The 27,108-nt window shown below is 41.4% G+C and overlaps 1 protein-coding gene across 2 annotated transcripts in view; it reads left to right on the forward strand.

Moving 5' to 3' along the window:
• The first annotated feature begins 13,257 nt into the window (after nt 1-13,257).
• Nucleotides 13,258-27,108, forward strand: part of ASPG (asparaginase) — a 48,997-nt gene continuing 35,146 nt past the window's right edge. For both annotated transcript variants that reach the window (XR_007509559.1, XM_049828353.1), the window contains exons 1-4: nt 13,258-13,462; nt 20,029-20,158; nt 23,728-23,839; nt 26,628-26,753. Coding sequence is in view for 1 of the 2 variants with exons in the window: in XM_049828353.1 (XP_049684310.1) it covers nt 13,279-13,462; nt 20,029-20,158; nt 23,728-23,839; nt 26,628-26,753 (552 nt within the window). In the remaining variant the exon portion in view is untranslated. The remainder of the gene's footprint in view (nt 13,463-20,028; nt 20,159-23,727; nt 23,840-26,627; nt 26,754-27,108) is intronic.

Here is a 27,108-nt window from a genome sequence, read left to right on the forward strand (position 1 = left end):
CTAAATGAAGTATAACTGGATTTATACTTGTCAAGCAATTGCATGAGACTACATTGTAGCAGAAAAATACAGAGGAAGAAAATTAAAGACTGTCTCAGTTCAAATAAATTGAAAAACAGTAACTTGAAATCTGGCAGCAATAAAACCAAGACAAAACTTACGTTTTAATGTGAAAATAATAATTATAGCATCATCAGTGAATGCCTTCAGAAGCATGACACAAAAGTTTTGAATTGAACTTGCTATCTTGCATGTATGCATAGAGGAAGTACACAAGAAGTCCTTTCCATTCTGATTCTAGTTTGTGATACAAAGGTTTGCAACATAGTATTACAAAACATCCATCTCTAGAAGCCTTTTACTGTTGTTTGTAGCTTCAGCTGAAAGCATTCATTTAGCAAGTGTGAAATCTGACTTCCAGAAGCACTCATGTACTCTCTGGAAGCTCACAAGTATTGCAGGCTGTGCTTCCCTGTGTAGGTTCCTCATCCTGTAGCACTGGCATCCTATGGGGTGTCTCTACTAATATATTGGCTTCAGTAACTATTCTAATTTTAGGACTTGCTATCAGCAGCAATCACTTTGGGTTTTTCCCAGTGTATTTTCTACTTCCTTATCTTCTACTTAATAAATAAAATCCAAGAAATATCTATTCCTTAGAGAACACGTAAAACAGTCACATTTGACGTGTGCCTGGTCAATTCCCAACTTAGCTGGTGGTTGGGCAGCAGTCTGTTCGCACATGATTGCTATCCAGACCAGGTAGAACTAGTTCAAGAGAGAGCTAACATTTTAAACTAGAGCAAGCAGAGGAACTTCCTAGCTCTATTTTCTGTGATCTCTTGAAATATGTGCTGTGGAAGATACTGTCCATATCAAGAATCCTAATCAAATCTTTTCTACTTTCCTGTCTTTTAAATGTGTGCTTTCTGTCCCTATTAAAAAGCTAGACCAAAAAAGCCCCAGAGCTATATATGCATTCTCTGTGCTATTCATTTACTGATTATGCAGTCTAGATTTTCACTACTAACAGACAAAAAAAAAAAGAGCTTTGTAAATGTTGAAATATTGCGGACAGCTGTACCATTCCTTTTTTAAACACAAGTATCCAGGGAGAAAGTTACCCCTGGGTCTTTTGTTCTCTGTTTAGGAAGAAAACAAAATGAGAGAAGTGAAAGATTTTAAAACCCTCCATGGAGCACATGAAAACCAAATACAGGAGGAAAAAAAGAAAACTATCACAGCCCACACATGGGGCTCACCACTGACCAGCAAGGAGAAAGGAGACAAGTTTCATAAGCATTGCATGAAAATGATGTGAGCTCATCCAACTGTGAGAGAAGAAGTCTTGATTGCAGTTTTTTGGGTGGAGAAAGCAGTCGCAGCACTTTTTGGGGGGTAAGAGGAAATGGATACCTGCATTTGGAGCATACTGTTTACCTTCCTCCTTCCCCTGAACCAAGTGGCAACCCTACTCCTCTCTGTCCCCAGGTGATTCACTGGGAGGGAGGGACTTGCTTGGGAGGAGTGAAGGCTATAACCCTTCAGGAAGGTACATGGTGCATGCAGCTTACTCCTGCCCTGCTCACCTCAACTTGCATGCTGGCTCACCAGTCCAATGGTGAGTCCCACAGTAAGCATCAGCGCCCAAGCTCTGCTCTCTGTCCCTTTGGAAAAGGCCCCACGGTGCCCCACTGGCTCAAGAAAGAGCCAAGAACTCATCCTCGTGACAACAAACAGCTGCCAGGACTTCCTTGTCGTGGGGAACCCCTAACTTCGCTTTGTGGTCAGTGCTGAATTTCCACAAGGAAGCCCAAACTCTTTTGAAATTGTGTGATTTCACAACTACAGGTATATTAAAGGCTGGTATATCTCCCAAGTGACTAAAATGTCCAGGTTTGTTACTGATTTTTAATAATTCTATCCTTTTGTTTTTCACTGCATAAAGGTGTTCATCATAACATGATTCTGCTGAAATAACTGTAGAGCAAGTGCTCTCAAGCACAATAAAGAATCAATTTAGGAACCAGAGATAACACTTCCCTAATCTTTTGGCACCCTCTGTGTACTTGGGGTAACAGGTGGTACAGCTAATAGACATACAATTTTAGGTCAACTGCACTTTGACAAGAGGTAAAAATGGAAGCTGGAGCTAGGCAGAAGTCTGGGCACTCCAAGCACCAACTGACTAGCAACAGGCTTTCTGGAGGGAGATCCACAGCAGATTCTTTTCTGTTCCCCAGCTCCCTTATCCACCTGGACCAAAATGCTTCATGGGTGGCCCTTAAAGGTACAGAACCCCCTATGCAAAACCTTGAAGCTTAGCTAGGTGGTCAATCTCTGACTAATCCTTACTTTCCCCTGCCATTCACCTTTTTCAACCACCAGCTCAGGAGGAAAGTTACGCATTCTTGCTGCTTCCGTCATTTTTCATCATTTTCCCCCATCTTCAACACTCTTCTGCATTCAGAAATTATCTTTCACCTTCATCTACCCACTGCACAATCAAAACCATTCCACCTCCCACAATCCCTTCCCAGGTATATGAGATTCCCTCCCATCTTGATATGCACACATAAATTATCTTGCTGCTTAAAGTATAAGTAGTCGACCAGCAGTATGCAGAGAAAAAGAGAAAATCTGTGTTCTTCCGGCTTGCTTCTGTTGCTGTTTACCCTTTTCAATGTTACAGACAGCTATACTATGAATTCTTTAAACCAGGCCTAATATCATTCAGCATTTATGAAGAGTCCATCACCTTCAAAGATACTACTTAAATAAATCAGAATTTTAAGACTAGAAAAGGTCATTATGGTACTATACCATGAACTGTATACCCCAAATCAGAGAGTGTACTGACGGTCAGTCTTGAAACACACATCCCAGACAAGCCTCTTCATCACAGCATCACAGAAAGGTTGAGGTTGGAGGGACCTCTGGAGGTCATCTTCTCCAGCCCCCCTGCTGCCCAGGACCATGTCCAGATGGCTTTTGAGTATCTCCAGGGATGGAGACTCCACAACCTCCTTGGGCAACCTGTGCCAGTGCTCCATCACCCTCACAGTGAAAAAGTGTTTCCTGATGTTCAGATGGTACCTCCTGTGTTTCAGATTGTTCCCATTGCCTCTTGCCCTTGCACTGGGCACCACCAGAAAACCATTTATTTCAAAAGAACGAGAAGTGTGTGGCTAATTCCTGTTATGTATCATGGTCACAAAGAAACACATTCCACTTCATTCATTTATTTCTAGCACAGATCTCAAAGGATTCTTAATTGTTGTATTTTTTCCCTTTGCAATGCTACTCCGAGTAAAAAAAAAAAAAAATCATGAAAATTGCGTGAAAAGAATCGTTAGTTTTAAACTCTACAGTGTTCCTGGTTTCCAACAGCCAGGTACCAGCCATACAGTCTGTCAACATGACCTTTAGCTGCAAGGTTGGGAAGGAAAAAAAGTTTAATGACTGAATTTTCTGCTTGTTTACATTGTTTCAGTTGTTCTGAAGGTTGTGAATCAAACAGGATTAGAAAGACTGCAGAGTGAGCGTTAAGTGGGAACTGCATTAAAGAAACAAAAAACCCAAACCCTCCAAACCCCGAATAGACAAGCAATGAATACTACTAAAATGTCATACTTAAGAGAATGACACGTGGCTTTTTTAACAACTATCGGCAAATTAATGAAAAAAGAATTTCACGACAGTTTTCTCCCTAAAAATAAATTGTTAGTAGAGGATTTTCATGCATTTGGGTTAGCTTTTTCTGATAAATAATATGCAGTACATTGATTTGTTGCATGCAGCTTACAGGGGTTTTTTTTCTGGTTTACACCATTTTAAACTAAAAAAATATTTTTCAGTGTCTTTAGTGAACGTATCTAACATACATATCATCTTTATTATACTGCCTTACAGTGAATATACTTGAATACTCTCACATATTACTTCTCACTGCTAAAACATCTATAAAAGTATTTATTTTTATAATGTCCTGTGAGATTTGTCAGTATTATCCCTATTTTATAGTTGAAGAAACTGAGGTATACATAGCTGGATTAATGCCCTAGAGTTAAAGGTCAGACTGTTGTCTCTCAGTCCTCTGATTAAGTGAGTAGTCGTTCGCCTGAGAACAACTCCAATAATATGACAGTAGGTAAAAATGGGAAGAACTATTCTGGGTGATATATATATTTATACTAAACCGAAACAAAATTTTCTTCCCATCTGAGACTGAGTTTTGGTAAGTTTTTTTGGTTTCTTGTTTGTTTTTGTTTTGTATGTCTATTTCTCAACAGTAGAATATTTTATGCAAAAAAACCCCCAAGATTTAATGCATGTAATTACTTGCTTTCTTGTACAGTTAAGATAATCTATGATGTTTTTTACCTGTAAAGTTCTGTCTTGGGAGTCTCCAACCAATGTTGGGAAGCTGAGCTCCATTTCCACAAAGTTAACTGTATTGCTTCTATGCACCTTTATAAAAGAAAAAAACCGCTATTGTTTAAATAAGAACGATAGAAGTTTTGTAGAAAGCACAAGAAGCTAGTACTACAAACCCAGGCAGTCAGACCTAGGCCAATAAGTCACTGATTTTCACTTACTTTTTTGATTTTGTCGTTCCCAGCAAGCTAGGTAAATATATGTGTCCATACCTGAAAAGGGTGAAGAGTCATCTAATGTTGACATGATGCCCTGAAATATTGGCTACCCTGAGACCTTTACCAAGACCTGTTTTGTTGACTTGCCCACTGCAGTCTTTCCTGGGATGTGGCCCCACATAACTTTGCTTGGTTTGGAGTGCCGTGATACAAAGCTAAAGGGATGGGTAGTTCATAGAGTCAACCAACTACAGAAGGAGGTATTTTATCAGGCAAAGAAAATATTTTATTAGCACATCATAACAACAGGCCAGCCCTATAATTTAGTGAAGGAGATATGAGAGCAAGTTTGGGGAAGGGAATAAAATTGTTAAATAATTCTATATCCACTAATAGCTGCCACGCAGATTACACTGTGTAACTTACAGTAAAGGCAGCAGTGCTAGTTCTTCAGCATATGTTTCAAGTAGAAGCTAGCATAAAATTACCAGTCTCGCTTAGTAGCGATGTAGAGTTCACAAAGGATAAAAGGTGCCAGCAGGGGAAAATGGTAATTTAAAAAAAGGCAGGTAATGAGTTTTTAAGCCTAGGCTTTTTTAATGAAAAAGGGAAGACATTAAGAGAATCCCATTGGTCTGAATTTTCCTTTCTTTAAAGGCAAAACTAACAGCCAAGTTGCTTTGGCAATGACACACACCTTCACAAAGGAATCACATCAGAGATAACAGGTTCTTGGAGATACATCAGATTATTAAAAGCTTCAGTAGTTTGTGTTATTTGACGCAGAGTCGAAAAGGCTATTTTCTTTAGAGACAAACTTAAATTGGCCAAAGAACATATATACCATATATTAAACTACTATACCTGAAGTTGGTAGTACTACTGACCCACCACCTTCGTTTTTTACACACTAGAGTGACCTGTGACAAGCTGAAACTGAAACCTACATCTTGTCAATTTTTTCTTTCTTCTGCAGTCCTGTAAAGGAAAAAAACAAACCAACCAACCCTAATTTTGCTTTTTTAGAAGTTAGCTGGACTGCATTCCTCAGTGGGGTAGCACCACATCTGCCTTTGGCATAAACTGTTGCTCCATACTTGACTAGCTTTAAATGTCCTTCACAAAATGCAACGTGAAGGTGAGCTCTGTCATCTTAGTCTTGGCAACTCAGCTTTCCACCCTATAACACAAAGGCAGTCTATTGATTAATGAAAAACACAGCAGCAGCAGCACACCAGCAAAGACCTCAGGAGCCAGGATAGTTCAGGAGAATGATAAGATGAGGACAGATATTGCTAGTTGGTCAGCTTCAAAACAGTAACAAAGTCATTAATATCTGATGGCTGCTCATAGGCCTATATAAAGTAAATGGGTGCTGTCAGCCAAGCATAGTCAAAGAGACAGGGTTACACTTTACAACACTTAGAAGTATGATTTGATATGTACTGATGGATAGATTAAGAAGTAATTGCTGAGATGGTAGAAGCTGGCTGTGTTGGCAGAAACTCCTTCCAACTAGTGAGCATCATTGTATTCCTTTTCATATACGGGATGCTATTAGATACAGAACCTTAAATACCACTTTCCTCTATTAGGTACCACTTTGCTATTCTGATTCCAAAACTCTCTGCTTCAAACTCGTAACAAATCCAGAACTTATGTCCACTAAGTCACCTAAGGCCATCATTCTTCTCTGTTTGCAAGAAAATAACTTAGTTGTAGCCTTGCCAGTTGAGTTTTCAGAGATACTTTTTGTTTCTTCCAGGCTTACTTTATAAGATGCACAACCTGGGCCTTTTCTGGAGCAACTAGAAATGCTGAAGTAAGTTCTTCTTGAGTTCTCTACCCTCTTGGGTAATATTCCGTTGCCTGTAGCATCATTTCAGAGAAATAAATGTGTTGCAACTCTCTAAGCTTCCTCATTATGTTTCTTTTTCTGCTATCAACATCTTTTATTTAAGTGCTATTCCTGTGTATTGTCTGGACAGCTTCTCTGGAATTGTCCTTCTGTCCTCCACCCACCTGTTTGTGCAATGAGTCATTTCTATATAAATTTTGCAATTTACTTGACATCACTTCTCTAATCTAGCAATGTCATTTAGAATTCTGTATTCCAGCATATGAAGTGATGATCTAGTATATGCAGTTAATACACACAGTTTTTTAGAAGAAAATATATTTTTATATGGAAAAGAAAATAAAACTGTAAATAAACAATGCTGAATGTTTTGGGGTTTTTGCCAGAAACATTTTCAAAGCTGATTATTCTATAAAAAGGAAGTTTTGAAATTCTGACCAACTCTAGTAATCCTACTCAAATTGAACTTCAGTTTTGTTACACTGAAGATATATTGTCTTCTTGCCTTCTAAGTCAGAGCTTTAAATTCTTTGAATTGGTTCTCTTTGGTCAGAGATGTGAAAGAAAATATTACATGACATATACAACTTACTATTGACAATTTTATGGTTCCTTTTGCTTTAGATCTGATCGTCTACCAGACAGGCAGAAGCATATTCACCAGAAAGTCCTAAGTTCTTTCTGGAAGGAGTCCCGCAGAACCTAAAATGATCTTTCTGGAGAATTTAAAACTAATGATTCCTTTCATGTGATTTTCGTTGTTGTTTTTACTCGGAGTAGCATTGCAAAGGCAGAAAATACAACAATTAAGAATGCTTTGAGATCTGTGCTAGAAATAAATGAATGAAGTGGAATGTGTTTCTTCGTGACCATGATACATAATAAGAATTCACAGCACATTTTTCATTCTTTTGAAAAAATGGTTTCCTGCAGCAGAACCAAAATGTCTGTTTATTTAGAAAGTTTTGCAGTAGATGTGTCATGTGTCATATACATAGTTAAACAGCAGCAGCTGAAGTTACTACATAGTTCATTTCTGCCTTCAGACATTGCTGGGTTTTGTTCAGTAGTCTACATTTTATATAAAACTTGGCAAACAACCTGCTAGCTGGGCAGTTTCTTTTCAGCACCGACACAGGTGAGTGAATATTGAAAAATTACAAGATTTTATGTCTTGATAAATGTCTTTATAAAGGTGAGGAAAAACAGCTTTATTCCATTATACTGTATTAGGGAGGAGGAAAAAAATACTTCTGCCTTCCAGAAATACCTTCTGTTTCCCTTTCTTTTTCCCCAGTCAAGTTCCTCCCAGGATTTGGGATTGAGGCCACAGTTCTATGGGCATCTCGCTCAGCAGAGAAGTTGATTTAAGACCTTTCCATCCTCAGCCTTTTGCTTCCATCTCTATTCTTGCCACTCTTGATTTTCCAATATAACAATCAGTGGTCCTTTGCAATAAGCTGGAACAGAAAACTAGCCCAGGTTGAAAACACTCTGCACTTCAACCTTTTTTCCCCAGGATTATTTTTTAACTCCCACTGATTTTGATTACCATTCAGTATTCGGCCATCTGGACAGCTGCACATTAAGTGGGATGTGAATGAAGAGACTAGGGTAAAGTGGGAGGTCCAAAACTTGCTTAATCAAGCACTGCTTCCAAGGGAACCATGACTTAAGGGACAAAATGTGAATAACTAAGGATAGAGACCTGAGGGGAAAGTTCAGCTATTTGTTTCACCTAATCCAATCCAGATAAATGACTGTCTTTTTCATGAGATAGATGCTGTTGACCCCTTTTGCAAGACCCTTTTTCTCAATGATTAGCAATTCTGTGGATCCCTATCCAGTGAAAAAGGCAATTATCTTATGCTAGCACTACTCTTGTTTCCTGTCACTTGAGCACAAGCTAAATTTCAGATATCCTCATAATACTCTTAATTATGGTCTTGTAAATTGTTCATGCTAAAGCCCATTGAGAGCTCTATGAGAGACATGACTTGGAATGTATTGGTGGAATGTACTCATTTAAATACATAAAACATCTGGGAAATATATGTTTCATGTGAACTGGTTTCTAAAGAGCTCTGGATACTGAAAATAAGTTGCAAATATATTGTCATAAAGCCATCTATTTGCAATTGGGTTAATCTTCACTGATTTGTCACTTCTAAAAATTCAGTTTCAGTATGATTGCAGCAATACCCAGAGGGAACTGAGCCCACAGTTTACACTTGCAGACATATTTTATGCTGTGCATTGCATTAAACCATTTTTTTTTTGTCTTAGAAAAAAATAATCTCAAATTGCTTTCTGTTTCTTAGGAGTAGCAATAGTGATGGGAGCCCAGGTGACATTTTCCTTGATCTTCCTGGGCAAAGAGAAAAGACCTGGGCTGGGGCATACACGTTCTGCAGATTAACACCCTTCTGCATAGCAGGCGTCGTTGGCAGGACTTGAGCTTCTAGAAAGCCATCTTTGGGGAACAAGGACTACCAGAGATGGGTTCCATGTGACATCTTTGTCAATGGACTTGCAAAATTATTGAGGGAGTCTTTAAGTTAGGTCCATCAGTGGGTGGAAGCATACACTGGACAGAGCAACAGGGGAGGTTCTCTCCCATCCAAGGAAGTTGGACAACCAAGGGCCTGCCTCAAGTGCATGTATACTAATGTATGCAGCTTGGGAAACCAACAGGAGAAACTAGATGTCTGTGTGCAGTTGAAGAGTTGTGATGATACGGGAATTAGAGACATGATGGGAGAGTTCATGTGAAGAAAGTATGGCAGTGCATAGATAGAGGTGTTCTTTCACAAAGACAAGGAAGGTGAGGGCTGAGGCTGGTTTTGTGCTCTATGTAAAGGGTGCTGTGGATGAAGGTTTACAGGCCTTTGGAGAGCTTTCTTGTCAGGATCACACTGAGGGCTGCAATGGCAACATCATGATTGGTGCCTGCTCTAGGCCACCTCATCAACAACAGGAGGTGGGTGAAGCCCCCTTCAACTAGGGGGAAGTCATCTCTTGATTGCAGGTCCTGGTTCTCATGGGGACTCTACAATCCCAACATCTGAGAGGGTGATGTGGAGGAGGGACAAGCAATCCAAGAGATTTTATGGGCATCAGGGACAATTTTTTTGGCAAAGGTGCTGGACAGGCTGAATACAGGAGGTGCTCTCCTGGATCTGCTGCTCACAAACAAAAAGGAGCTGGTCAGGGAATGACAGTCAATGGCAGCCTTGGTTGTGGTGTCTGAGATAGCAGTGCTTAGGATCCTCACGAAAAAGGTGCAGCTGTTATTACTGGGGAAGCAGGGACTGCCATGACAGGGATTTTTCTGAGACAGCAGGTGAGTCTCAAACAAACAAGCATTGATTTATGCTGCAGCTACAAAGTAATCCATCTGTTACTAACTGAAAATTAAGCATTAATCAAACATTAGTCAAGCCTTATTAGGTATATGATCCCATGAGCCTGATGCTGAGTTGTTGGCTACAATCGCTGCTATCTTCAGTTCTTGGTCTTCTTGCAGCTAAGGAAAGCAAACAGGTATTACAAAATATTTCCTTTCAATCAAGCAGTTCTGTGGTATATCTGGGTGCAAGGCAAACAGGATGTGTTTCACAAACAGGCCTTCATATTACAGAAATGAGGAAAAGATAAAGGCTGTGACTTTAGGGGAGCAGACTTTGGCTTCTTCAGCAATCCAGTAGGCAAGACATCTTGGGAGGCTGTCCTGAAGTGCAAAGGAGCCCAGGAGAGCTGGTGGATCTTTAGGGACAAATAAAAGCAGAATAATAGTCCACCCTGAAATGCAAGGTGGGACCTCAACAGGCTGGAGCAATGGGCTGACAGGAACCTCATAAAATTCAGCAAAGCCAAATGCACAGTCCTGCACCTGAGATGGAGTAACTGCATAAATCAGTACAGGCTGGAGACTGAAAAATTAGGTAGCAGCTGCGCAAAAAGGGCTTGGGGGGTCTATGGACTAGTCAGGTATGAGTCAGCAAAGGGCTTTTGCAGCAATGGAAGCTAACAGTATGCTGGGCTGCATTAGTAAGACAATTACAGCCAGCAGATCAAGGGGAATGATTACTCCCCTCTACTTGGCACTTGGGAGGCCATATCTGGAATTCTGTGCCAAGTTTTGGGCCACCCAGTATAAGAGAGAGTTTGACAACTTGGAGAGAGTGCATAAAATTTATTTTGTTGGACTAGTAAGTCATAGAAATTGGAAGTGGAAGAAATTGCTCGAACCATCCCATAATATATTTTTACCTTGAAATTAAGTTATATTTTGTTCCAAAGTTGCAGTACAAGGTACAAATTAAGTTCACGCAACCTGGAGCCAAAAACCCTCACCACTTTCATGGAGGAAGCATGTTCTTCCTTTGGCTTACTGAGTAACTCAGGCACTTAAGCTACATGTTTTGTCTCACAGTACTTGTGTGGCAGCTCGTTCTGAGCTCATGCAGACTGTGCTTTTCAGCAGTTACTGTCCCCAGTAACTAGTTCATTGGTTTTTAGCCAGTTACTCTGCTCATTTTGCTTTATAGTTGGCCAGTAATAACAAATCTCACGACAACAGACCTCAAGACTTACCCAATTTCCTTGAAACCGACTTCAGCCTCCTTATACTTGATCTCACACCTGATCCTCAAAAGATACTACCATATACCTTCCAAACATGATTCTTAGAAGTAAAACCAGTATCTGAGCTACACACCAATACAGGGCTTAATACAAGTAATTTTGGTTTATGCCAGCGCTTAATCTGCCCCCTCTTCCCACAATTAACCTCTTCGAGTTCCAGAGTCTGTAAGGTACACATCTCTAGCTTTTTCTGCAGAATACCTGTAACATCACCTTTTTCATCACACCTCTCTACTTCCTTTACCTGCAAAATTGCCCTCTAATCCAGATGTATCAACTGTTTTTACCTAGACACTAAACCCTAAATTTATATTTTGTTTTGAAGCTTAATGCTTCTATCTTGAAGCATTTGAGTTGAAGAAGGGCTTGTATGTCTGAAAGGCCAGGAAGACCATTACAGGAAGACAGGAAAATTTGAGAAACGCCTAGCACATCGTTGGTAACAAACAGATGAAATATAAACTGGAGCTCAGATAAGCCTACAATCTAGAATAAGATGGAGATGAGTCTTCTGTTCCCTAAACTGGTAATTCACCACTCTTTCTGTTACGATATTTACTACAAATAACAGCTTTTTTCTCACCAGTTCACCTTTGTAGGTACTAAGGACTGGAGGAACTACTGGTATTGTAAGACCAGAAGACATTACTGTTTTCCATAGCCATATAAATTTTAGCATTACTCCATCTATTTTGATGACATTAGCAATTCTACTACAGCATTACCATCACTGGGGCTATGGGCAATAATACTGCTACCATTTCTCATGGAGCACTGAAATATGTAGATACGTATACCTTGTTACTGTTTCCTAAACCTGTTTCTTCTATGTTCTTCTCTGCACCAGCAAAGACTCTAAAGTATCCCTACTGCATGGAAAAAGTCCATTTCAGGATCATGGAATTCAGCTCCTGGCGATAACCAGCCTTTGGAACATATGGCCAATGACAGCAGAGATGATCATCGGGGTAAACCAGACAAATATTCAGAGTTTCTGAGGTTGAAGTAATAAGCTTCCCCCTCCTCTTTATTCTCATTTCTTTTTCCAGGGTCCCAGCTACATGATAGAGATGGTAGCGTCATGTGCAAAACTGGGCACCTCTGCTGACCATTAGCTTGTTTTTCCCTCAGCACTTTTGGCAAGACTGTTGAGAAACAGAAGCAGCTATCTTTCACAACTGCATGTTAGATCTGGCTGTATCAAGAACCACTTTGTGGTCACAGGTTTCCAGAAAATACCTGTCCTTGAGAGTAACTGTCCTCAAAGGGACAGAAGAGGTCAAATAAAGGTGTTTGTGGGCTAATGCTACCATACAGTCTACACGAGAGGACTGTATATGGATGCTTGATTTAACTAAGAGATCAGTCTGGATAGGTTGTGGTTTTGCAGGCCGCTGACTGTTACTTACTCCACAGCTTTCGTCTCTCCCTAAGGAGACCTTTCTGGCACAACGCTTATTTTCCGTATTAGAGTTGTTAGCAGGCACTGTTGTACCAGACTGTCCCTGTTTGGCCCGGGGCCCGATGCGCAGCCTGAAGGTGGAAGATCTTTCCTCTCTCGTGAGAAAACCTGGATGAAAACCGAGGGTCCAGATTAGGAAGCTGAAATTGCGGGAATGAGTCGCCTCAGAGGCCAGGTAAGCAGAGGAAGTTCCCGCCTTCTTCCCCAAGAGCTTTCTGGAAAAAAGAGGGGGCCACGCAGGTCTTCCCGCCGGGCCTGACCCCGCGCCCCGTTTACCCCCTTCTCCCCTGCGGGCCTAAACCGCGCCGCTCGCTCTTGGCTTCTCCTTCAAGTATGAAGGCCCTTGACGTTTCGCCCCGGGGCCTGGCGCTGCTCCGCGGCCGCAGCGGCGCAAAGTACAAGGGGTGGTGCCGCAAGCTGGCGGCGGTGCCGGGGCTCGGCCCGGCCCGGCCCCTCTCCCTCACCTTCCCCCCGCCCCGGGGCCTGCACCTCACGGCCGCCCGCCGCCCTCGAGGTCCGGCCGCCGCCTCCTCACGGCCCGCTCGGCGGGGCGGGCATGGCGGCTCTTCCCGCCTCCGGGAGGCAGCGCCGCGGCCCTGCAGAGGCCCCACCCCGCTGCCTGCCCGGCCGGCGGGGCGGGAAGGGGCGGCACCGCAGCCGCCCTATAACTCCCCTTTCGCCGGGCGAGCGGGAGGTAGCGGTTCCTCAGGAGCGGGATGGAGGCGGCAGCGGCGGGACGGCACCCCGCGGGGCCGCGCTCTCTGGGCAGAGCCCTGGCCGGCACCCACCCCCGGGAGCGCCCCGGCTGCCCCTCAGCCTCCGCCGGGGGCTCGAAGGGCGAGGCGAGGGTGCTGGTCATCAACACGGGCGGCACCATCGGCATGGTGCAGGACGCCAAGGGTGAGGGGGCCGCGGGCGGCGGGGGAGGGGGGAGCGGGGCGGCGGAGGCGGGCTCTCTCCTCAGGGTACGGTGCGGACCCGGCCTGGCGTGGGGTGCGGGCAGGGCGCTGGGCTGGGGGACGCGCCGCTGGGCGAGCGGAGGCTGAGGAGGCTGCCGCTTCGTTAACGAACAGCCTGGCTTTGTGAGCGCTCTCCCTGGCGCGGTGTGCGGTTCAGCATCCCCGGGTTTCCCGTAACTGGTATGGGCAACGCCAGAAGGGTGTGTGCTGTCTTCTGATCCTCGGTTCCTAACAGCTGGTTGTTTCGGCAGCTTAGCTGACAGGTATGCTTTTGACAAGAGAGCCTCGCAGCTAGTTAGAGCAGGCTTTTGGCAGAGGACAACGTGCTTCCTGAAGTGTGAGTCCTTTCTCCCCTCCTTCGCGCGCTGAAAATGAAACCAAGCTTAATCGTACCGGTCGTGCAGCCTCTCTTTAGCCCCAAAAGAGTCACCGTCCTGGGCTACCTGGAGAGCATGTGCCTCGCATTCCCACTGGGAAGAGCGTGGGCTGTTGGGGGTGGTGGCCGTGTCAAGGATTTTCAAGTGGTGACCTGACAGACGCAGCTGATGCAAGTGTGGCAGCATACGTGCTGCCAAGTGTCATAACGAGCGAGATCAGATGCAACATCTGTGCTCGTCTGCCTCTAGGCAGACTTCTGCTGCTCTCCTACCAGGTCTTGACTTCTTTCAAGAAATCATCGAAGAGTTCTGCTTTACCTTACCGAAGGAGGGTGAGACTTACCTTGATGAAAAGGCTAGGCATGCCAAACCCCCTCCCACACAGCAGAAAAATGTTTAAATCCAAAATTGAATTCTGAGATGTCTCAGTATACTGCCTGCATTTCACCTGAAAGCTTCTTGGGTACCTACAGGTATATGCTATGTGTTTTCAGGTGCCCATAAATGTCAGCAGGTGGGTGCCTAAACTCACCTAACACCCCCCACAACCCCCTTCCCCAGGCCCCCAGTCCAGAAGCTGGCTGGAGTGGCACCTGAGCACCACTAGACCCTCACTCAGTTGGCACAGATCCAAGGGATGCCAGAAGCATCCGCCAGCTAATGTGTCCCGGGAAAAGAATGGATTTCAGCCAGGTCTGACTTGCTGCAGGGATGTGCATTTACCAGCATTGGTATAAAGGGAAAGAGGGTAGCGTATGGGGCTGGGGGGGAGAGGGCAGCAGGCCAGTTTTGATGAACATCTATTCAGTTTCCTTCCTCCTTCACTTGGGAGGCAGTAGAGCATGCCAGGGCTTCCAGAGCCTGTGTTTCTCTAGATTCAGAAGCGTGAGTACTTGTGTTCCTTACTACAGAATTTCAAGCCCCTGCCTGAAACACCATCTTAGCTACTCATTTGTAGCATTAAAACACTTGGAGCTTCACCTCAGAGCTTTCTAGACTAGATTTTTTTTTTCCAATACATATCCTTCCTTCTCAGAAGGTGGTGGCTGGCTGATCCTTATTATTGTAGGGAAGATGCTTTAAGGGGTTTTCTGTTTTGTTGTTTCTGGCTGTCATGTTTGTGTTTAATGTAAGTTGTAAAAAACCCACCCCACCCCACAAACTAACAAAAAAAACCCCAAATCTATATTTCAAATGACAGGTGGTGACTTTCCTCTGTCTGCATTGTTTATACTAAAATAATTTCCTACTTCTATTGTCTCGGCTTCTGAAATACCTCTTTTAAGCAAATAAATTAAAATCACATCTCATTCTTTTATAAATGAACTCTATAACCTTTTCTCATCTTGTATGCCTTTTTTTTTTCCTTTTGCTTAAGAAGTGTCAATTATTAAAGCATGTGCAAACAATCTAACAGTTATGATCCAATGATGCTGACTTGCTATATCCTGGTGAGGGTTTCAGCCTGCTTTTCATACACAGCTCTAGCAGCAGAGCAGCCAGAGTACCTATTTCAGAATATTTGGCAATCTTTAGTGTTCAGACAGAAGTTGGTGAAAGGGTATAGGAAAGGCAGCATGCTTCAAAGGAAAAAGCAATAGATGTTGTCACAAGCGTCTATAACAATGCTCGTTTCTTTTTTTCATCAGTGTATAGAAAGTGCCTGTTTACAACCATACCTGGAACTACAAGTGTTTTATTCCAAGCAAGGCAAATGGAAGTAGCTTCCCTGAGCTGCACAAAATCTTTCATAGCAGCAACTGCTCAAAGTGAAGGGATCAAGCTAGGTTTCTACCTAACTAATTTCTGTCTAGGCTTACAGGCTTTTCTGTGGCATTTCCAGTTGCTGGGAGGAGATGTTTTCAATTTTAAATTCAGATATTTTTGATAGGCCTAATGTGTTCTGCAAGGAATGTGTTCCTGTGTAAAACTGCCCCCATGTAGAAGACTGATACAATCATGTTCCCTGGGCTCATTGTGCATGTATGGAGTGATTATTTATCATCATGATATCTGATTGTAAACCTCCTGCAGAGGTTCTGCAGTTGACCTGTGCATGTGTGACAACTCCAGCATGTCTTGGACTTCTTGGACTTTCTGCATGCCTACAGTTTACCTGAGCAGGACTAATTTTCAGAGGATGGACAGTTTGTTTTTGTTTGTGTGAGTTGGGTGACAGCCAGACTCAGTTGCAGATTCTCTCCATCTTCATGTTTTTGCTGTCAAATAAGCCATTTCAGTGCATTTTTTAAATTTCTTCCTTCTACTGCCTCCTACTTGTTTCCTCCTACAACAGCCTCTTTTGGCTTATTGGTAGCTCATTTCAGAAAGAGAATCTTGCTGCACTCTTCAGTGAGGTTACTGTGATACTAATCTTTGCACAAGTTTGTGTTCATGTACCTCCTGGCTGGTGCCTTCAGGAAGATCTTTTCCTTGGGCTTGTGGGCTGGATCTTTTTCCTAGCTTTTACCTGAAATATTAAGGAAAAAAAACACCCAACAAATACAAGTAGAACTAAGCTAAATCCCCTTAGAAAGATTACTTATCTTGGAATAGAGTCTGCCTGTGTAACTTAGTTAACTATCTGTCTTTTCTAGGCGTACTAGACTGCTGAAAGACTGGCTGCTGTAGTCCAACCCTTTTTCTGTTTGAGACCTGTGCACCTCACTTCTGAATGCTTCAAGTGCTACAGCTGCAGAAATGAATACTTTGGAGAACACTTTCTGCTTCTCTGCCTTTGCGAAATGTAGCTGTTACTTTTGGGATCTGGCACTGTAGATGTGTATGCCATTTGTATTGATATTCCTATAGATAAAAACTGGTTTAGCGAAGTCCTTTGTATTCCTCAGCATGGAGAGTTTATTAGGATTGGGGATGATGACTTCAGCATGCTGATGTAGAGTATGCTCCTTCTCCCCAGCACCTGTGGTTTCTTAGGTGCAGAGCCCCACTGACACAGCTGCATCGGACTTTTTCAGCTCCTTGTTCTCTGCTGCAGAAGAGGTTATAGGATATCTTGATTGGCAAGTAGCTATAACTGTTATCTACAGCACCAGAGTGAAAAGCAGAGTCCTCAACTGTAGATGAGACAGAACCATGCTTGTTCTCCTCGGCCATAGTTGCTTGTTTGCTGTTCTGCCTTTGTCCGTCCACTTTGTGATGCCAGGGTTGGCCAGCTAAAGAGGGGCAGGACAGAAGTTGATGAGAGCTGTTTGGACAAGTTGCACAGCCTGCCTCTTCTCTGCAGGGGTGAAGTTGCTTCAAATACTTGGTTAACAAGCTTGGCTCACAAAAGATGTTTTCCATGAATAATAAAGTAGAAGTGTTCTTAAAACAGTTGCACGTGAGTTCCCCCGTGTTTGCTTCTTGAAGCTGTAAAGCAGAAACACTGCTAAACATAGATGCATTTAGGGGACTGCACAGGTTGTAAGTGGGTCATCTTGGATACATCTGCAGAATGTCTTAAGAAAAGGTTTAAGTTCAGTGCAAGCAATTACAGAAAAATCCTGACAGACTTGTGATTAAGAGAAGAGATGAGGAACTGCCACTTACAGAGAAGGGGTTTAAGAATATTAATGTATATCAGCTCTCTGGTTTCTGGGGCAAATACAAAAATAAACAGTCTAATCCATTGTTAATATTCAGAGTAAGATGAGGATTGGACAAACAGAAAAATAATCGGAAAACACTTGAAACTGGGCTGCATTTCAGAGCCAAAAAGACTCTATGTCCAAGCGCAGCAGAAGTGGCCATTTGTGACTAAGCTAGGAACATCCTTAATAGGAAAAGCAGGGATTATAGCTGAAAGAATGAAACATCCAGAGCTTGAAAGCATGTTAAGTATATTTTGAAAAACAAAGTATTCCGGCAGGAGTCCAAACAAATCCACTCAAATGCTATTGCTGTCCTGTGAGGAAGTTGGCTATGAAGAGGCCTGTTACTTCATTTAAGGCAAGCCAAGAGGGAGATTAGGGAGTTCTTAAGGATTCTTCCATCAGTTTGGAAAGTAAATGGAAAAAGACAGAAATACTATTGAAAATACTGTCTCTGTTTTGGAGTATTTTAAATAAACTTTGCTGTTTGAAGGCGAAGCAAAAAAAAAAATAAAAATACGGATGCTAACTTGGATGAGAATTGTGTTTACACAAACAGAAGAACTAGGAAGTAAGAGAGAATTACCTGGCCTCAAATTAGGAATAACTAGGACTAGCAGAAGTAGAATAATGAGGTTTGACCGCTTGTTTGCCATCTGAACAGGTAGGTGGTATAAAACACATTGACTGAGATTAAACTGAACTGGACAGTGAAGCCAGTAGAATCTTGAAGTCGAGATGGCACTACCTCTGATGGAAGCTACTTGAGTGAAAAACATCTCAGAAAGCCAGACTTAAGAAAAACAGGGTGGCTTCTGACTCTGGATGCCAGGACTGTTGCTGTCATTCCTGAAGCGGGGTATTGGGAGATGAGTTGCAAGTTAGATTCACAAATGAACTCAGCTCTATGATGCTGAGGATTGTAACATCAAAAATTTAGGTGTCTTTCTGGCTAATAGGGAATAGCATGTAGATTCCCTTTGAAATACCTGGTTGCAACCATGACACTTGCAGATCCAGCAAACGCTAAATGTACTTTGGCTAGTCTAAGCCCCAACCATTTTAGGGCCCCTGCTCACAGGTAGGGAGAGAGTGAACAGAGCTTAAGATGCATCCCCACTTTCAACTTTTTCTATTCGGCAGCTTATGCACCTTCTCTACCTTTTGTCAATTGAGATGTTCAGTCCTAAACCTGCTAATGCAAAGTACCTATTCAAGAGAGTGATTAGAGCACTTAGAGAAACCTCAGCTTCCTAGAAGAGTCTTAACTATATCAGTGTATATATAGATCTTTGTCTGTATCTGTCAGTGCTCAATACCTACTGTGGGGTTTGTTTTAGCGTTCTCTTTTATTTGTTGTTGGTTTTTTTTCTCTGTGGAAATGCTATTGCCATTGACGGTGAGACATTATGTGCAGCTTTCCAACCTAGTCTTACTAGTACCTTGCTGTTTGTGCCAATACTGCTGTAGACCAAGAAGTTTAGGTAAAAATATCACAACTTTATTATAGTTGTGCTGGTTTTGGCTGCGATAGAGTTAATTTTCTTCATAGTAGCTAGTACTGGGCTATGTTTTGGATTTGTGCTAGAAACAATGTTGATAATTCAGAGATGTTTTCCTTACTGCTGAGCAGTGCTTACACAGAGCCCAGGCCTTTTCTGCTTCTCACCCCACCCCACCAGCAAGGAGGCTGGGGGTGCACAAGAAGTTGGGAGGGGACACAGCCGGGACAGCTGACCCCAACTGACCAAAGGGATATTCCAAACCATATGGTGTCATGCTCAGCATATAAAGATGGGGGGAAAGGAAGGAAGTGGGGGGGGATGTTCAAAGTTATGGTGTTTGTCTTCCCAAGTAACCGTGATGGAGCCCCGCTTTCCTGGAGTTGGCTGAACACCTGACTGCCCATGGGAAGTGGGGAATAATTTCCTTGTTTTGCTTTGCTTGCGTGCACAGCTTTTGCTTTACCTATTAAACTGTCTTTGTCTCAGCCCATGAGTTTTTTCACTTTTACCCTTCTGATTCTCTAGCCCATCCCACTGTGAGGGAGGTGAGCGAGCGGCTGTGTGGTGCTTAGTTGCCAGCTGGGGTTACACCATGACAATAGTACAAAATAATGCTCAGTGTTCTGTAAGTCTTCTGCCACTAGGTAGAGAATAGCTATGGCAAATGTAAAAGAGAATGGTAGCTTTTTGCTACAGTTGCAAAAATTGTCTTCCTGCCCCTACTGCTGATCAGTATTTGCACACAAGCAACAATTAAAAATAGGTAAAACACAAATATTTCATATGGAGGAGATTTGTAACATTATTTCTCTTAAATAAAGGATTGATTTATTTCAAGTCAAGAAAAGAAAAACTGCATAGAGATTTATTGGCTATATTCAGTTTTCATGTTCTTAAACTGGCAATAGACTGTTTAAATTTACTTTGGAAGGATGGGCAAACAGCTGTGTAACTTTACTTGCCTCCTTACTGTGCCACTTGCTTCCTTCGTCTCTGCTCCTTTATTTACTTCCTTTATTCTTTATCTTTAAGGACTTGCTCCTGAGGCCAATAAATTAGTAAGCAGCTTGAAAACTATGCCGATGCTGCATGATGAGGCATATGCTCAGGAAACAAAACTGAACAACTTCCATGAATTTCCAGAGAACACATTGGTGCTCCCGTAAGTACACTTTCTTTGGGGAGAGGGAGGGTTAGGAAGTATCTTGTTTGGAGATGTAATTATCTGAAAATTAACATCTAATGTGAAGAATCCATTATCAGATTAGCAGAAATGCTTATATTGACTTAAAAGGAAAAAGCCTACCATGTCTGGCATGGTAAAAATGTCTGTTTTGATATATTTGCAATGAAGTGTCTTACAACTGCTTGAGAAATAACTTTTAAATTGGGCAACAAGTAACCATTTTGGGCAGCTTAGTCCTGCATTTTTTTCTTGTTTTGGATATTAATTTGCTACTGTGCAAACATACAAATATTCTATAGAAACTGAGAAAACTGTATATACAGATTTGTGTGACTTACCTTCAACATATGTCTGAAAAAGTAGCATCTAATTAATGCATCTGTGCATAGGCCTCATGCTTTAATTCTGCAGGCCTTCTGTTTTTACAAAAAAACGAAGAGCTGATTGTCTTTCCCAAATTTATGCAACATTATGATAATAAGTGATGGGCTTATAATTAATCTGCATTGCTTCTTAACTGTTGGGCAATAATTAATAAGCTTATAGGTTTTATTTAGAGGGCAGTATGCTAATTTGAGATATTCCCCAGCTGTGATGAATGACGGTACCCCGTAAACATATTAACTTTGCACAAAGGATGATTTTACACTGTCATTCAAAAATAAACGAGACTATAGCTGTTTTGCCATAAGAGTAAAAATGGATATTCTTTTATCTTTAAGGAGAAAATCAGGACATACAAAGGAAATGTAAGGTTTCTTAATTTCCTTCTATTTTGTGTTGAGATCTCTGTGTAAAGCTTTTAAAAAGAACCCCTTAAAAGGCAGATGCAGGCAAAGGGGTAAAGGGAAAATAAATGAACTCCTGGTTGAGCAGTATTGATATGAACATACAGTTTGTGTTAAACACAATGGTTATACTAAGAAAAATGGAGCTCTGTTACGATAATGTGCTTGTAACTGAATAACTTTTAAATACTTTAAGGGATTTGAAATATAACAAAACTACACCAATATACCCATTTAAGTCCTAAATATACTTCTCCTGGCACATCCTTTCTGTGAAGAACAAAAAAGCTTAAAATAATAATTTACATCAAAAACTGAGGTTTAAAAAACAGTCTTGTCTTGTTTTTCTGGCACTGCTGAGTGCCGTTTCTGGAGGTTAGTCATGGCAATTTGCCATTTTCTCTTTTGTGCTAGCCGAGTGATATTTTAACTAGGCAGTTGAGAAACATTGTGAGTTTCTGAGGGGAGAAAATAGGAGTAATTTGTGAACTTTGTATATCTGTGTGATAACCTTGATGCAAGAGGAACGGTACAATCTCTTTTTAGCGAGAGGCATCAAAAGTTGTGGACTGGGCTGGTCTCTGGTGTCAGTATGTCATGTTTTATTAAAACAGCACATCCTCAGGGGAGCTTTCTTTTCACAGATTTTCAACTGACTTCCAAAGTTACTCTTAGCATGTGTAAGTGTGATAGCCAACAAGGTAATTTTTCATATGAAGTCTAACTTCTTAGGTACAGTATGTCAGTTGGTTATGAATGAAAACTACACATTCTTTAAATGCGCTCTCTGCTGTACACGACTGTCTTACAGGCCTCATAAGGAGAGTGGGTCTTCAGATTTTATTAGCTGAGGAATTGATAATCGACTCTTGGTTTTGCATATTTTATATTGTTGAAAATTTACACAAGAATTGCGAGTGGGAACAAAAACACTATAGTGAATGCCAAGGGAAGGTAATCAACTTTTCTGTGCTCTAAGCACCTTACTTCAGGAAGTTTTATGCAGCCATGCAGTAATCTGGTCTTTTCTATAGCATATGACTGTCTTCCAGTGTAAATGTTGAAGTATCTGTCACAGTTACAACTGGCAGGGAACTTCCCATCGTCCTCAGGCAATGGAAAAGCATTGAGAATGCTCTGAAGATGATCCTGTTGAATGTGTTCCAGATGGCTCTGCCTGGAAGAGCAAATAGGAAGGGCAAAGCTGGCCTGCTAGCAGTTCTTTGTTAGATGCTTGTTGGCCACTGCATTGCTAAATAGGAACATATTCCAACTAACATAAGAATGGGTGAAAACGGTGGTTATTCTACCCTCTTCCAAGCTTCAGAAAGGTAGCAGAAAATATTAGGGTAGTAAGTAGGGTTCTCTTATTCCCGCACATCTTAACTGCCAAGTTGAATTTATATATGTAGTTGACTTTATTCTGAGAGGTTAGAAAGTTAATGTGGAGAAATAAGCATGCTTTGTGGGGTGAAACAGATGCTCTGTATGCAGTCCATTTGGCTGGCAAATCAGAGGTCTTTGAAGAGTCAGATTTCTTGAGATAGGTAGGTGGAGAAAGGGAGACCCATGGTCCTGGGAAGCAGGGAAAGCAGACAGCATGCTTAGAGCTAGGACAATCCCACTGTTATTCCATAGCCATCATCGCCTTTAAGTACCCTCCAAATTTGGGATTGTATACCTTTTGTAAGGTGTTTGAGTGTCTAGACACTTAATCTTTGGTCTCCATCTGCTGGACTACACACTGCATGATGATTGAAAGTGTTACGTTCCTCAGCCCCACACATACTTCATCCTATTGATTGACTGTTCATTTTTGGTTTGGTTTGGGTTGGGGTTTTCTCCCTTGCATAGATGCTTTGTCTTGTTTTCATTGTATTTAGAACAATTTTTTTCCCAGCTGTCAAGGTTGCACTTGTTCAGTGGCCAATAATTGATTGCCAGCGAGTTGTTTATAGCCCTGAGGCCTCCGTTTTGAACCTGTGCCAGTATTTTAAGATCTTTGCTATTATCACATGCTTAAACTCCACATCATAACCAGAGACAGCTGGTACCATAGAGCAAACTTTCATAACAAGGTGACAACAGGCCTAATAGGCTGGGACGGGGATTTTACAAAGTTAGCCTATTACTGGCAAAGGCAACAGTTTACTTGAAGATCTTAACTAACCAAGAGTTTTTTCTGAAATATGAGGGTAGAGAAACTGAGAAGAGTAGATCTTCTAAAGGCCGCAAAAATTAATCCCAGTCATAAGACTCTTAAGAGAAGAGACCCTTTGTGTCAGGAAAGAGTATCTATTTATAGGGTATCTGTATTTATCAAAGGATAAAAAAGTTGTTGCAACTCTTCTGTTGACCTCCTGTAAACCTTGGGAGTTTTAGAGAGTCGCCTCAATAGCTTATGAAGCATTTTTAAACCTTAAGGCTTCATATTGACTTTTGTTAGAACTCAGTTCCAAACTTACAGTAAGTCTGGGTTCTTCTTTTCTGTCTTTAGTTTTATCAACCCCTCTCCCCCTCCCAAATTATATTTATTATTAAATTAAATTTAGGGATTTGTGCTTTAAACCACATCAAGCCATGAACTTCTAAACTTGGAACTTAATGTTCCAAATTTAAGACCATTTTTTTGCCATAGACTTGGGGGATAGGGAGGAAAAGGGTGAAAACTACTGATTTAGAGAAAAAATTAGAAGTGATGAGCTGATATTAGCTCTAAGTTGTTGGTTTGTTTTTTTTAATTCTCTTTCTTCATAGTGTCTCTAAGCAAAACAAAAGAATTTTTTACACAATCCTGGAGCTCTCGCCGCTGCTTGATTCTTCCAACATGACGCCAGAGGACTGGGCCAAAATTGCAAAGAAACTTGAGGTACTATGGTGTAGGATAAGAATTCATTTGTCGCTTAAACAAAACCAGCAGTATGTCCAGTATACTTAGCAAGATAAAACAGTTCAGTAGGACTATATGTGTATATTTTTTTATTTAAAATGTAAATGTTATGTACCTTGCTTAGTTACTTGCAAAGTAATAAGTACTGTGCTTGCAAGGCTTGCCCTTTTTTTTTGTTTTTTATTGTTTTGAAAATGTTGCAAACTCATTAAAGTTAGAAGTTCTTCCAATGATAAGCCATGTCATAACACTGCACAAGAAAGTGGGAAAATTGCAGCTATGATTAAATAGGATGTGTAATATGTAGATTGACATATTCTAAAACCTTGACTTAAATTCACTGTCCAAAACGTTGAATAAAATCCTCAGGTGTAGGTGACTTAACTGAAGGTTGCTTGGTTACACATAATTTGAACGTTCAAATAGCTTAATAATTGGCTATTGACATAGAAAATAATTTCATGTCTTTATGCCTTGCTTACTCCGGACACAGATGGACTTCACTAGCTTTGGCTTTGCAGCCAGTAGGAAAAATGCAATCATGGTTAGGTTTCCCACACTAGAAAATGTTTAAAGCCCTAGATATTTCTGCATGTATAGATAGATAAATTCATTACATCCTTCTCTAGATTAAAAAGAATCAGCATTTCTCTGTTCCTGTCCCTGTGTCTGAACTTAGCTGTGTGCTTTTAAGAAAGTAGAAATGCAAAACACTTCAAATACTCCACACCAGGAATTCATACATAGCTGTTAGAAATAAATAACCCTGTGGGCCTAGTAAGATGTTGCTCTTCCACTCCTGCTTGCTCTGCGATAGTGGTCTTTATAGTGTAAATTTCCTTCTTTGACCAAGCTGTACCAATGCATGAAAATGGTACAATAATGCAGGTATTGATGCTGAAGATTCAGGTAACAGTCTTTCACCTTTAGGTCCTCTAATCCCGAAACCACCAAACTAGGGATGATGCTCCTCCTATCAAATGCATCTTGCCAGGGTGCAGAAGAGATGGAGCTGGTATATAAGTGGAGAGCCTCTAGGATGGACCAAGGGTGCAGCTGGGAAAAGCCCAGGGCCAAGAGTAGAAAGCAGCAATCCCATGCTGAACAGGAGAGAATTTACCTTTCTTCCTTAATGACATATTAGTTTTATTACCAAAAAAAGTGTTTCTTTCCTGTACACTGAATGCAGCTTCTCTGTATGTATAAATATCCAGCTCATGTGATCCAAGTGAAAAGTGCTGAGAAGGGGAGAGAAAAAAACCCACAAACTTCACCTGTCTGGCTTTATGCATAGACACAGCCACTTTGTGTTCTTCTTGGACACGCACTTGGCACAACTGTAACATGCTGATGACTTTCCAGACTGAAACATTCTAGATGTTTCTGTGGGGTATCTCCTTTATTGCTAGCCTGATCTTTTACATTATGAAGCTTAAACCAAGCTATGTTCTTTTGCATCTAATAAGGTTCATAAGGCTGAAAATACTCATGAGCATACTGATGGAGTTGGAGGACAAGTGGCTATTTCTGTGATCTTTAGCCCTTCTTGAAGCTTACTTATTATTGCATTGGTGAATAACTACAACATGCTTTTTGCATCAAAAGCTTTTTGCTTTTGGCCTACAGAAAGATATTGCAACACTGGCTGTTGCTGGCTAACTTGTTAGAGATAAGCAGAAATCCCCTGAAACTTCTAGTAGGTAGCAACATGTAGACACAAGTATCAGTGAAGAAATAGCAAAAGGACAAGTAGAAATCTGCAGGTGAGTTTGGAGGTGACCTTATTATCAGGAGATGCCAAGTGTGTGTGCCTACTGTAGCATTTTAATTAAGTTTAATTAAATCATTTAATTCTATGGCAAACCTCCTTTTTTCCCCACACTGGCACTTCATGTATCTGCATAGACTTCTATGTAATCCTTTCCATGTTACCAAATTACATCAGAGACATCAGTATCTCTCACTACAGTGTTTACGATGTGCCTCACTCTTAAAACAGAGGAACCAATTCCTTTTTCTTCCAAAAGCCAGCGGATTACTTTATTTCAACAAGATGAACTGTGCAATTCATGGCTTTGCATTAAAAAAACCCCTCCTGTGTGGCATTGTATGTAGATTAAAGTTATAAAATTCCTTTTTGCATCTGTACGTGACTGACAGTCTAAGGGACTTCTCAAAAACCTTCAAGTGTATGTACATTAACGAGTAAGAAGCCTCTTCACCTTTTTCTGCTGCAGAAGTCACATAGTGCTGCAGAAAGGATGACTTTTCAACAGAAGAGGGCACTCTTACACTGGCAATTTGCCTGTCTGCCACCCGGGTTAAATGGACTGTTTTTTCTATATGTTATGATAGCCTTGGTTTGCCTAATCTGTTCCTGTAAATGGTGTAATCCCTAAAGTAAAAGCAGCAACAAGAAATCAGACTATACGACTAATTTGCATATGTTAACATTCCTGTTTAAAGCCATTGCTAAGCTTTTCTTAATTAGCAGTCATCTGGTTTAAAAATGCTGCATTAATATGTATACATAGAAGAATCTCTCTGACTGTTCCATAATTAGAATTATTGGCTCTAGTGCTTAGTGTCCTATTAACCCTTAATTGTGTTTAAAGTGAACACAGGATAACTTTAGGAGGAATTATGTGTGTAGTACCCTTTAAAGTATTATGTTGTTGCTTGCATCGGTGAAAGTAATGCAATATGTATCTCACTTGCTGATGCCAGTGCATTGCTCTAAATGTGAAAACTGTCTCTCCATCTCCAGGAGCACTATGAAAAGTATGACGGTTTTGTGATCCTTCACGGCACTGATACCATGGCCTATACAGCTTCAGCCTTATCTTTCATGTGTGAGAATCTGGGTAAAACTGTTGTTCTGACAGGATCTCAGGTAATGGACTTAAATAGAAGTGGAAGTTGGAAGCCTCATTTTTGGTTTTTATATGCAAAACTAGGTAGTATCCTGATTATTACTGTATAGTTTAGTAGTGCAGGGCAGGCCTCTGGCCAGGGTGAATGATCACAGCGCTGATATAAATTAGTGAGAATTGGCAAGCTCACCAGCTGAGGATCTGCCCCATAATTTTATCATTAATGACTTTACAACTCTGTACCAAATCAGACCAGTAGTTCATTATGGCTGGAGCCAGATGCTTCAGAGAAAGATACAAGAGCCTGTCATTGGCCATTGTGTATTAATCGGTTTATATGAGAAGCATCTTTCCAGCCTCAGGTGGCTGCTGGTT

This window comes from Accipiter gentilis, chromosome 25, assembly GCF_929443795.1.
Source record: "Accipiter gentilis chromosome 25, bAccGen1.1, whole genome shotgun sequence".
Lineage (NCBI taxonomy): Eukaryota > Metazoa > Chordata > Aves > Accipitriformes > Accipitridae > Astur > Astur gentilis.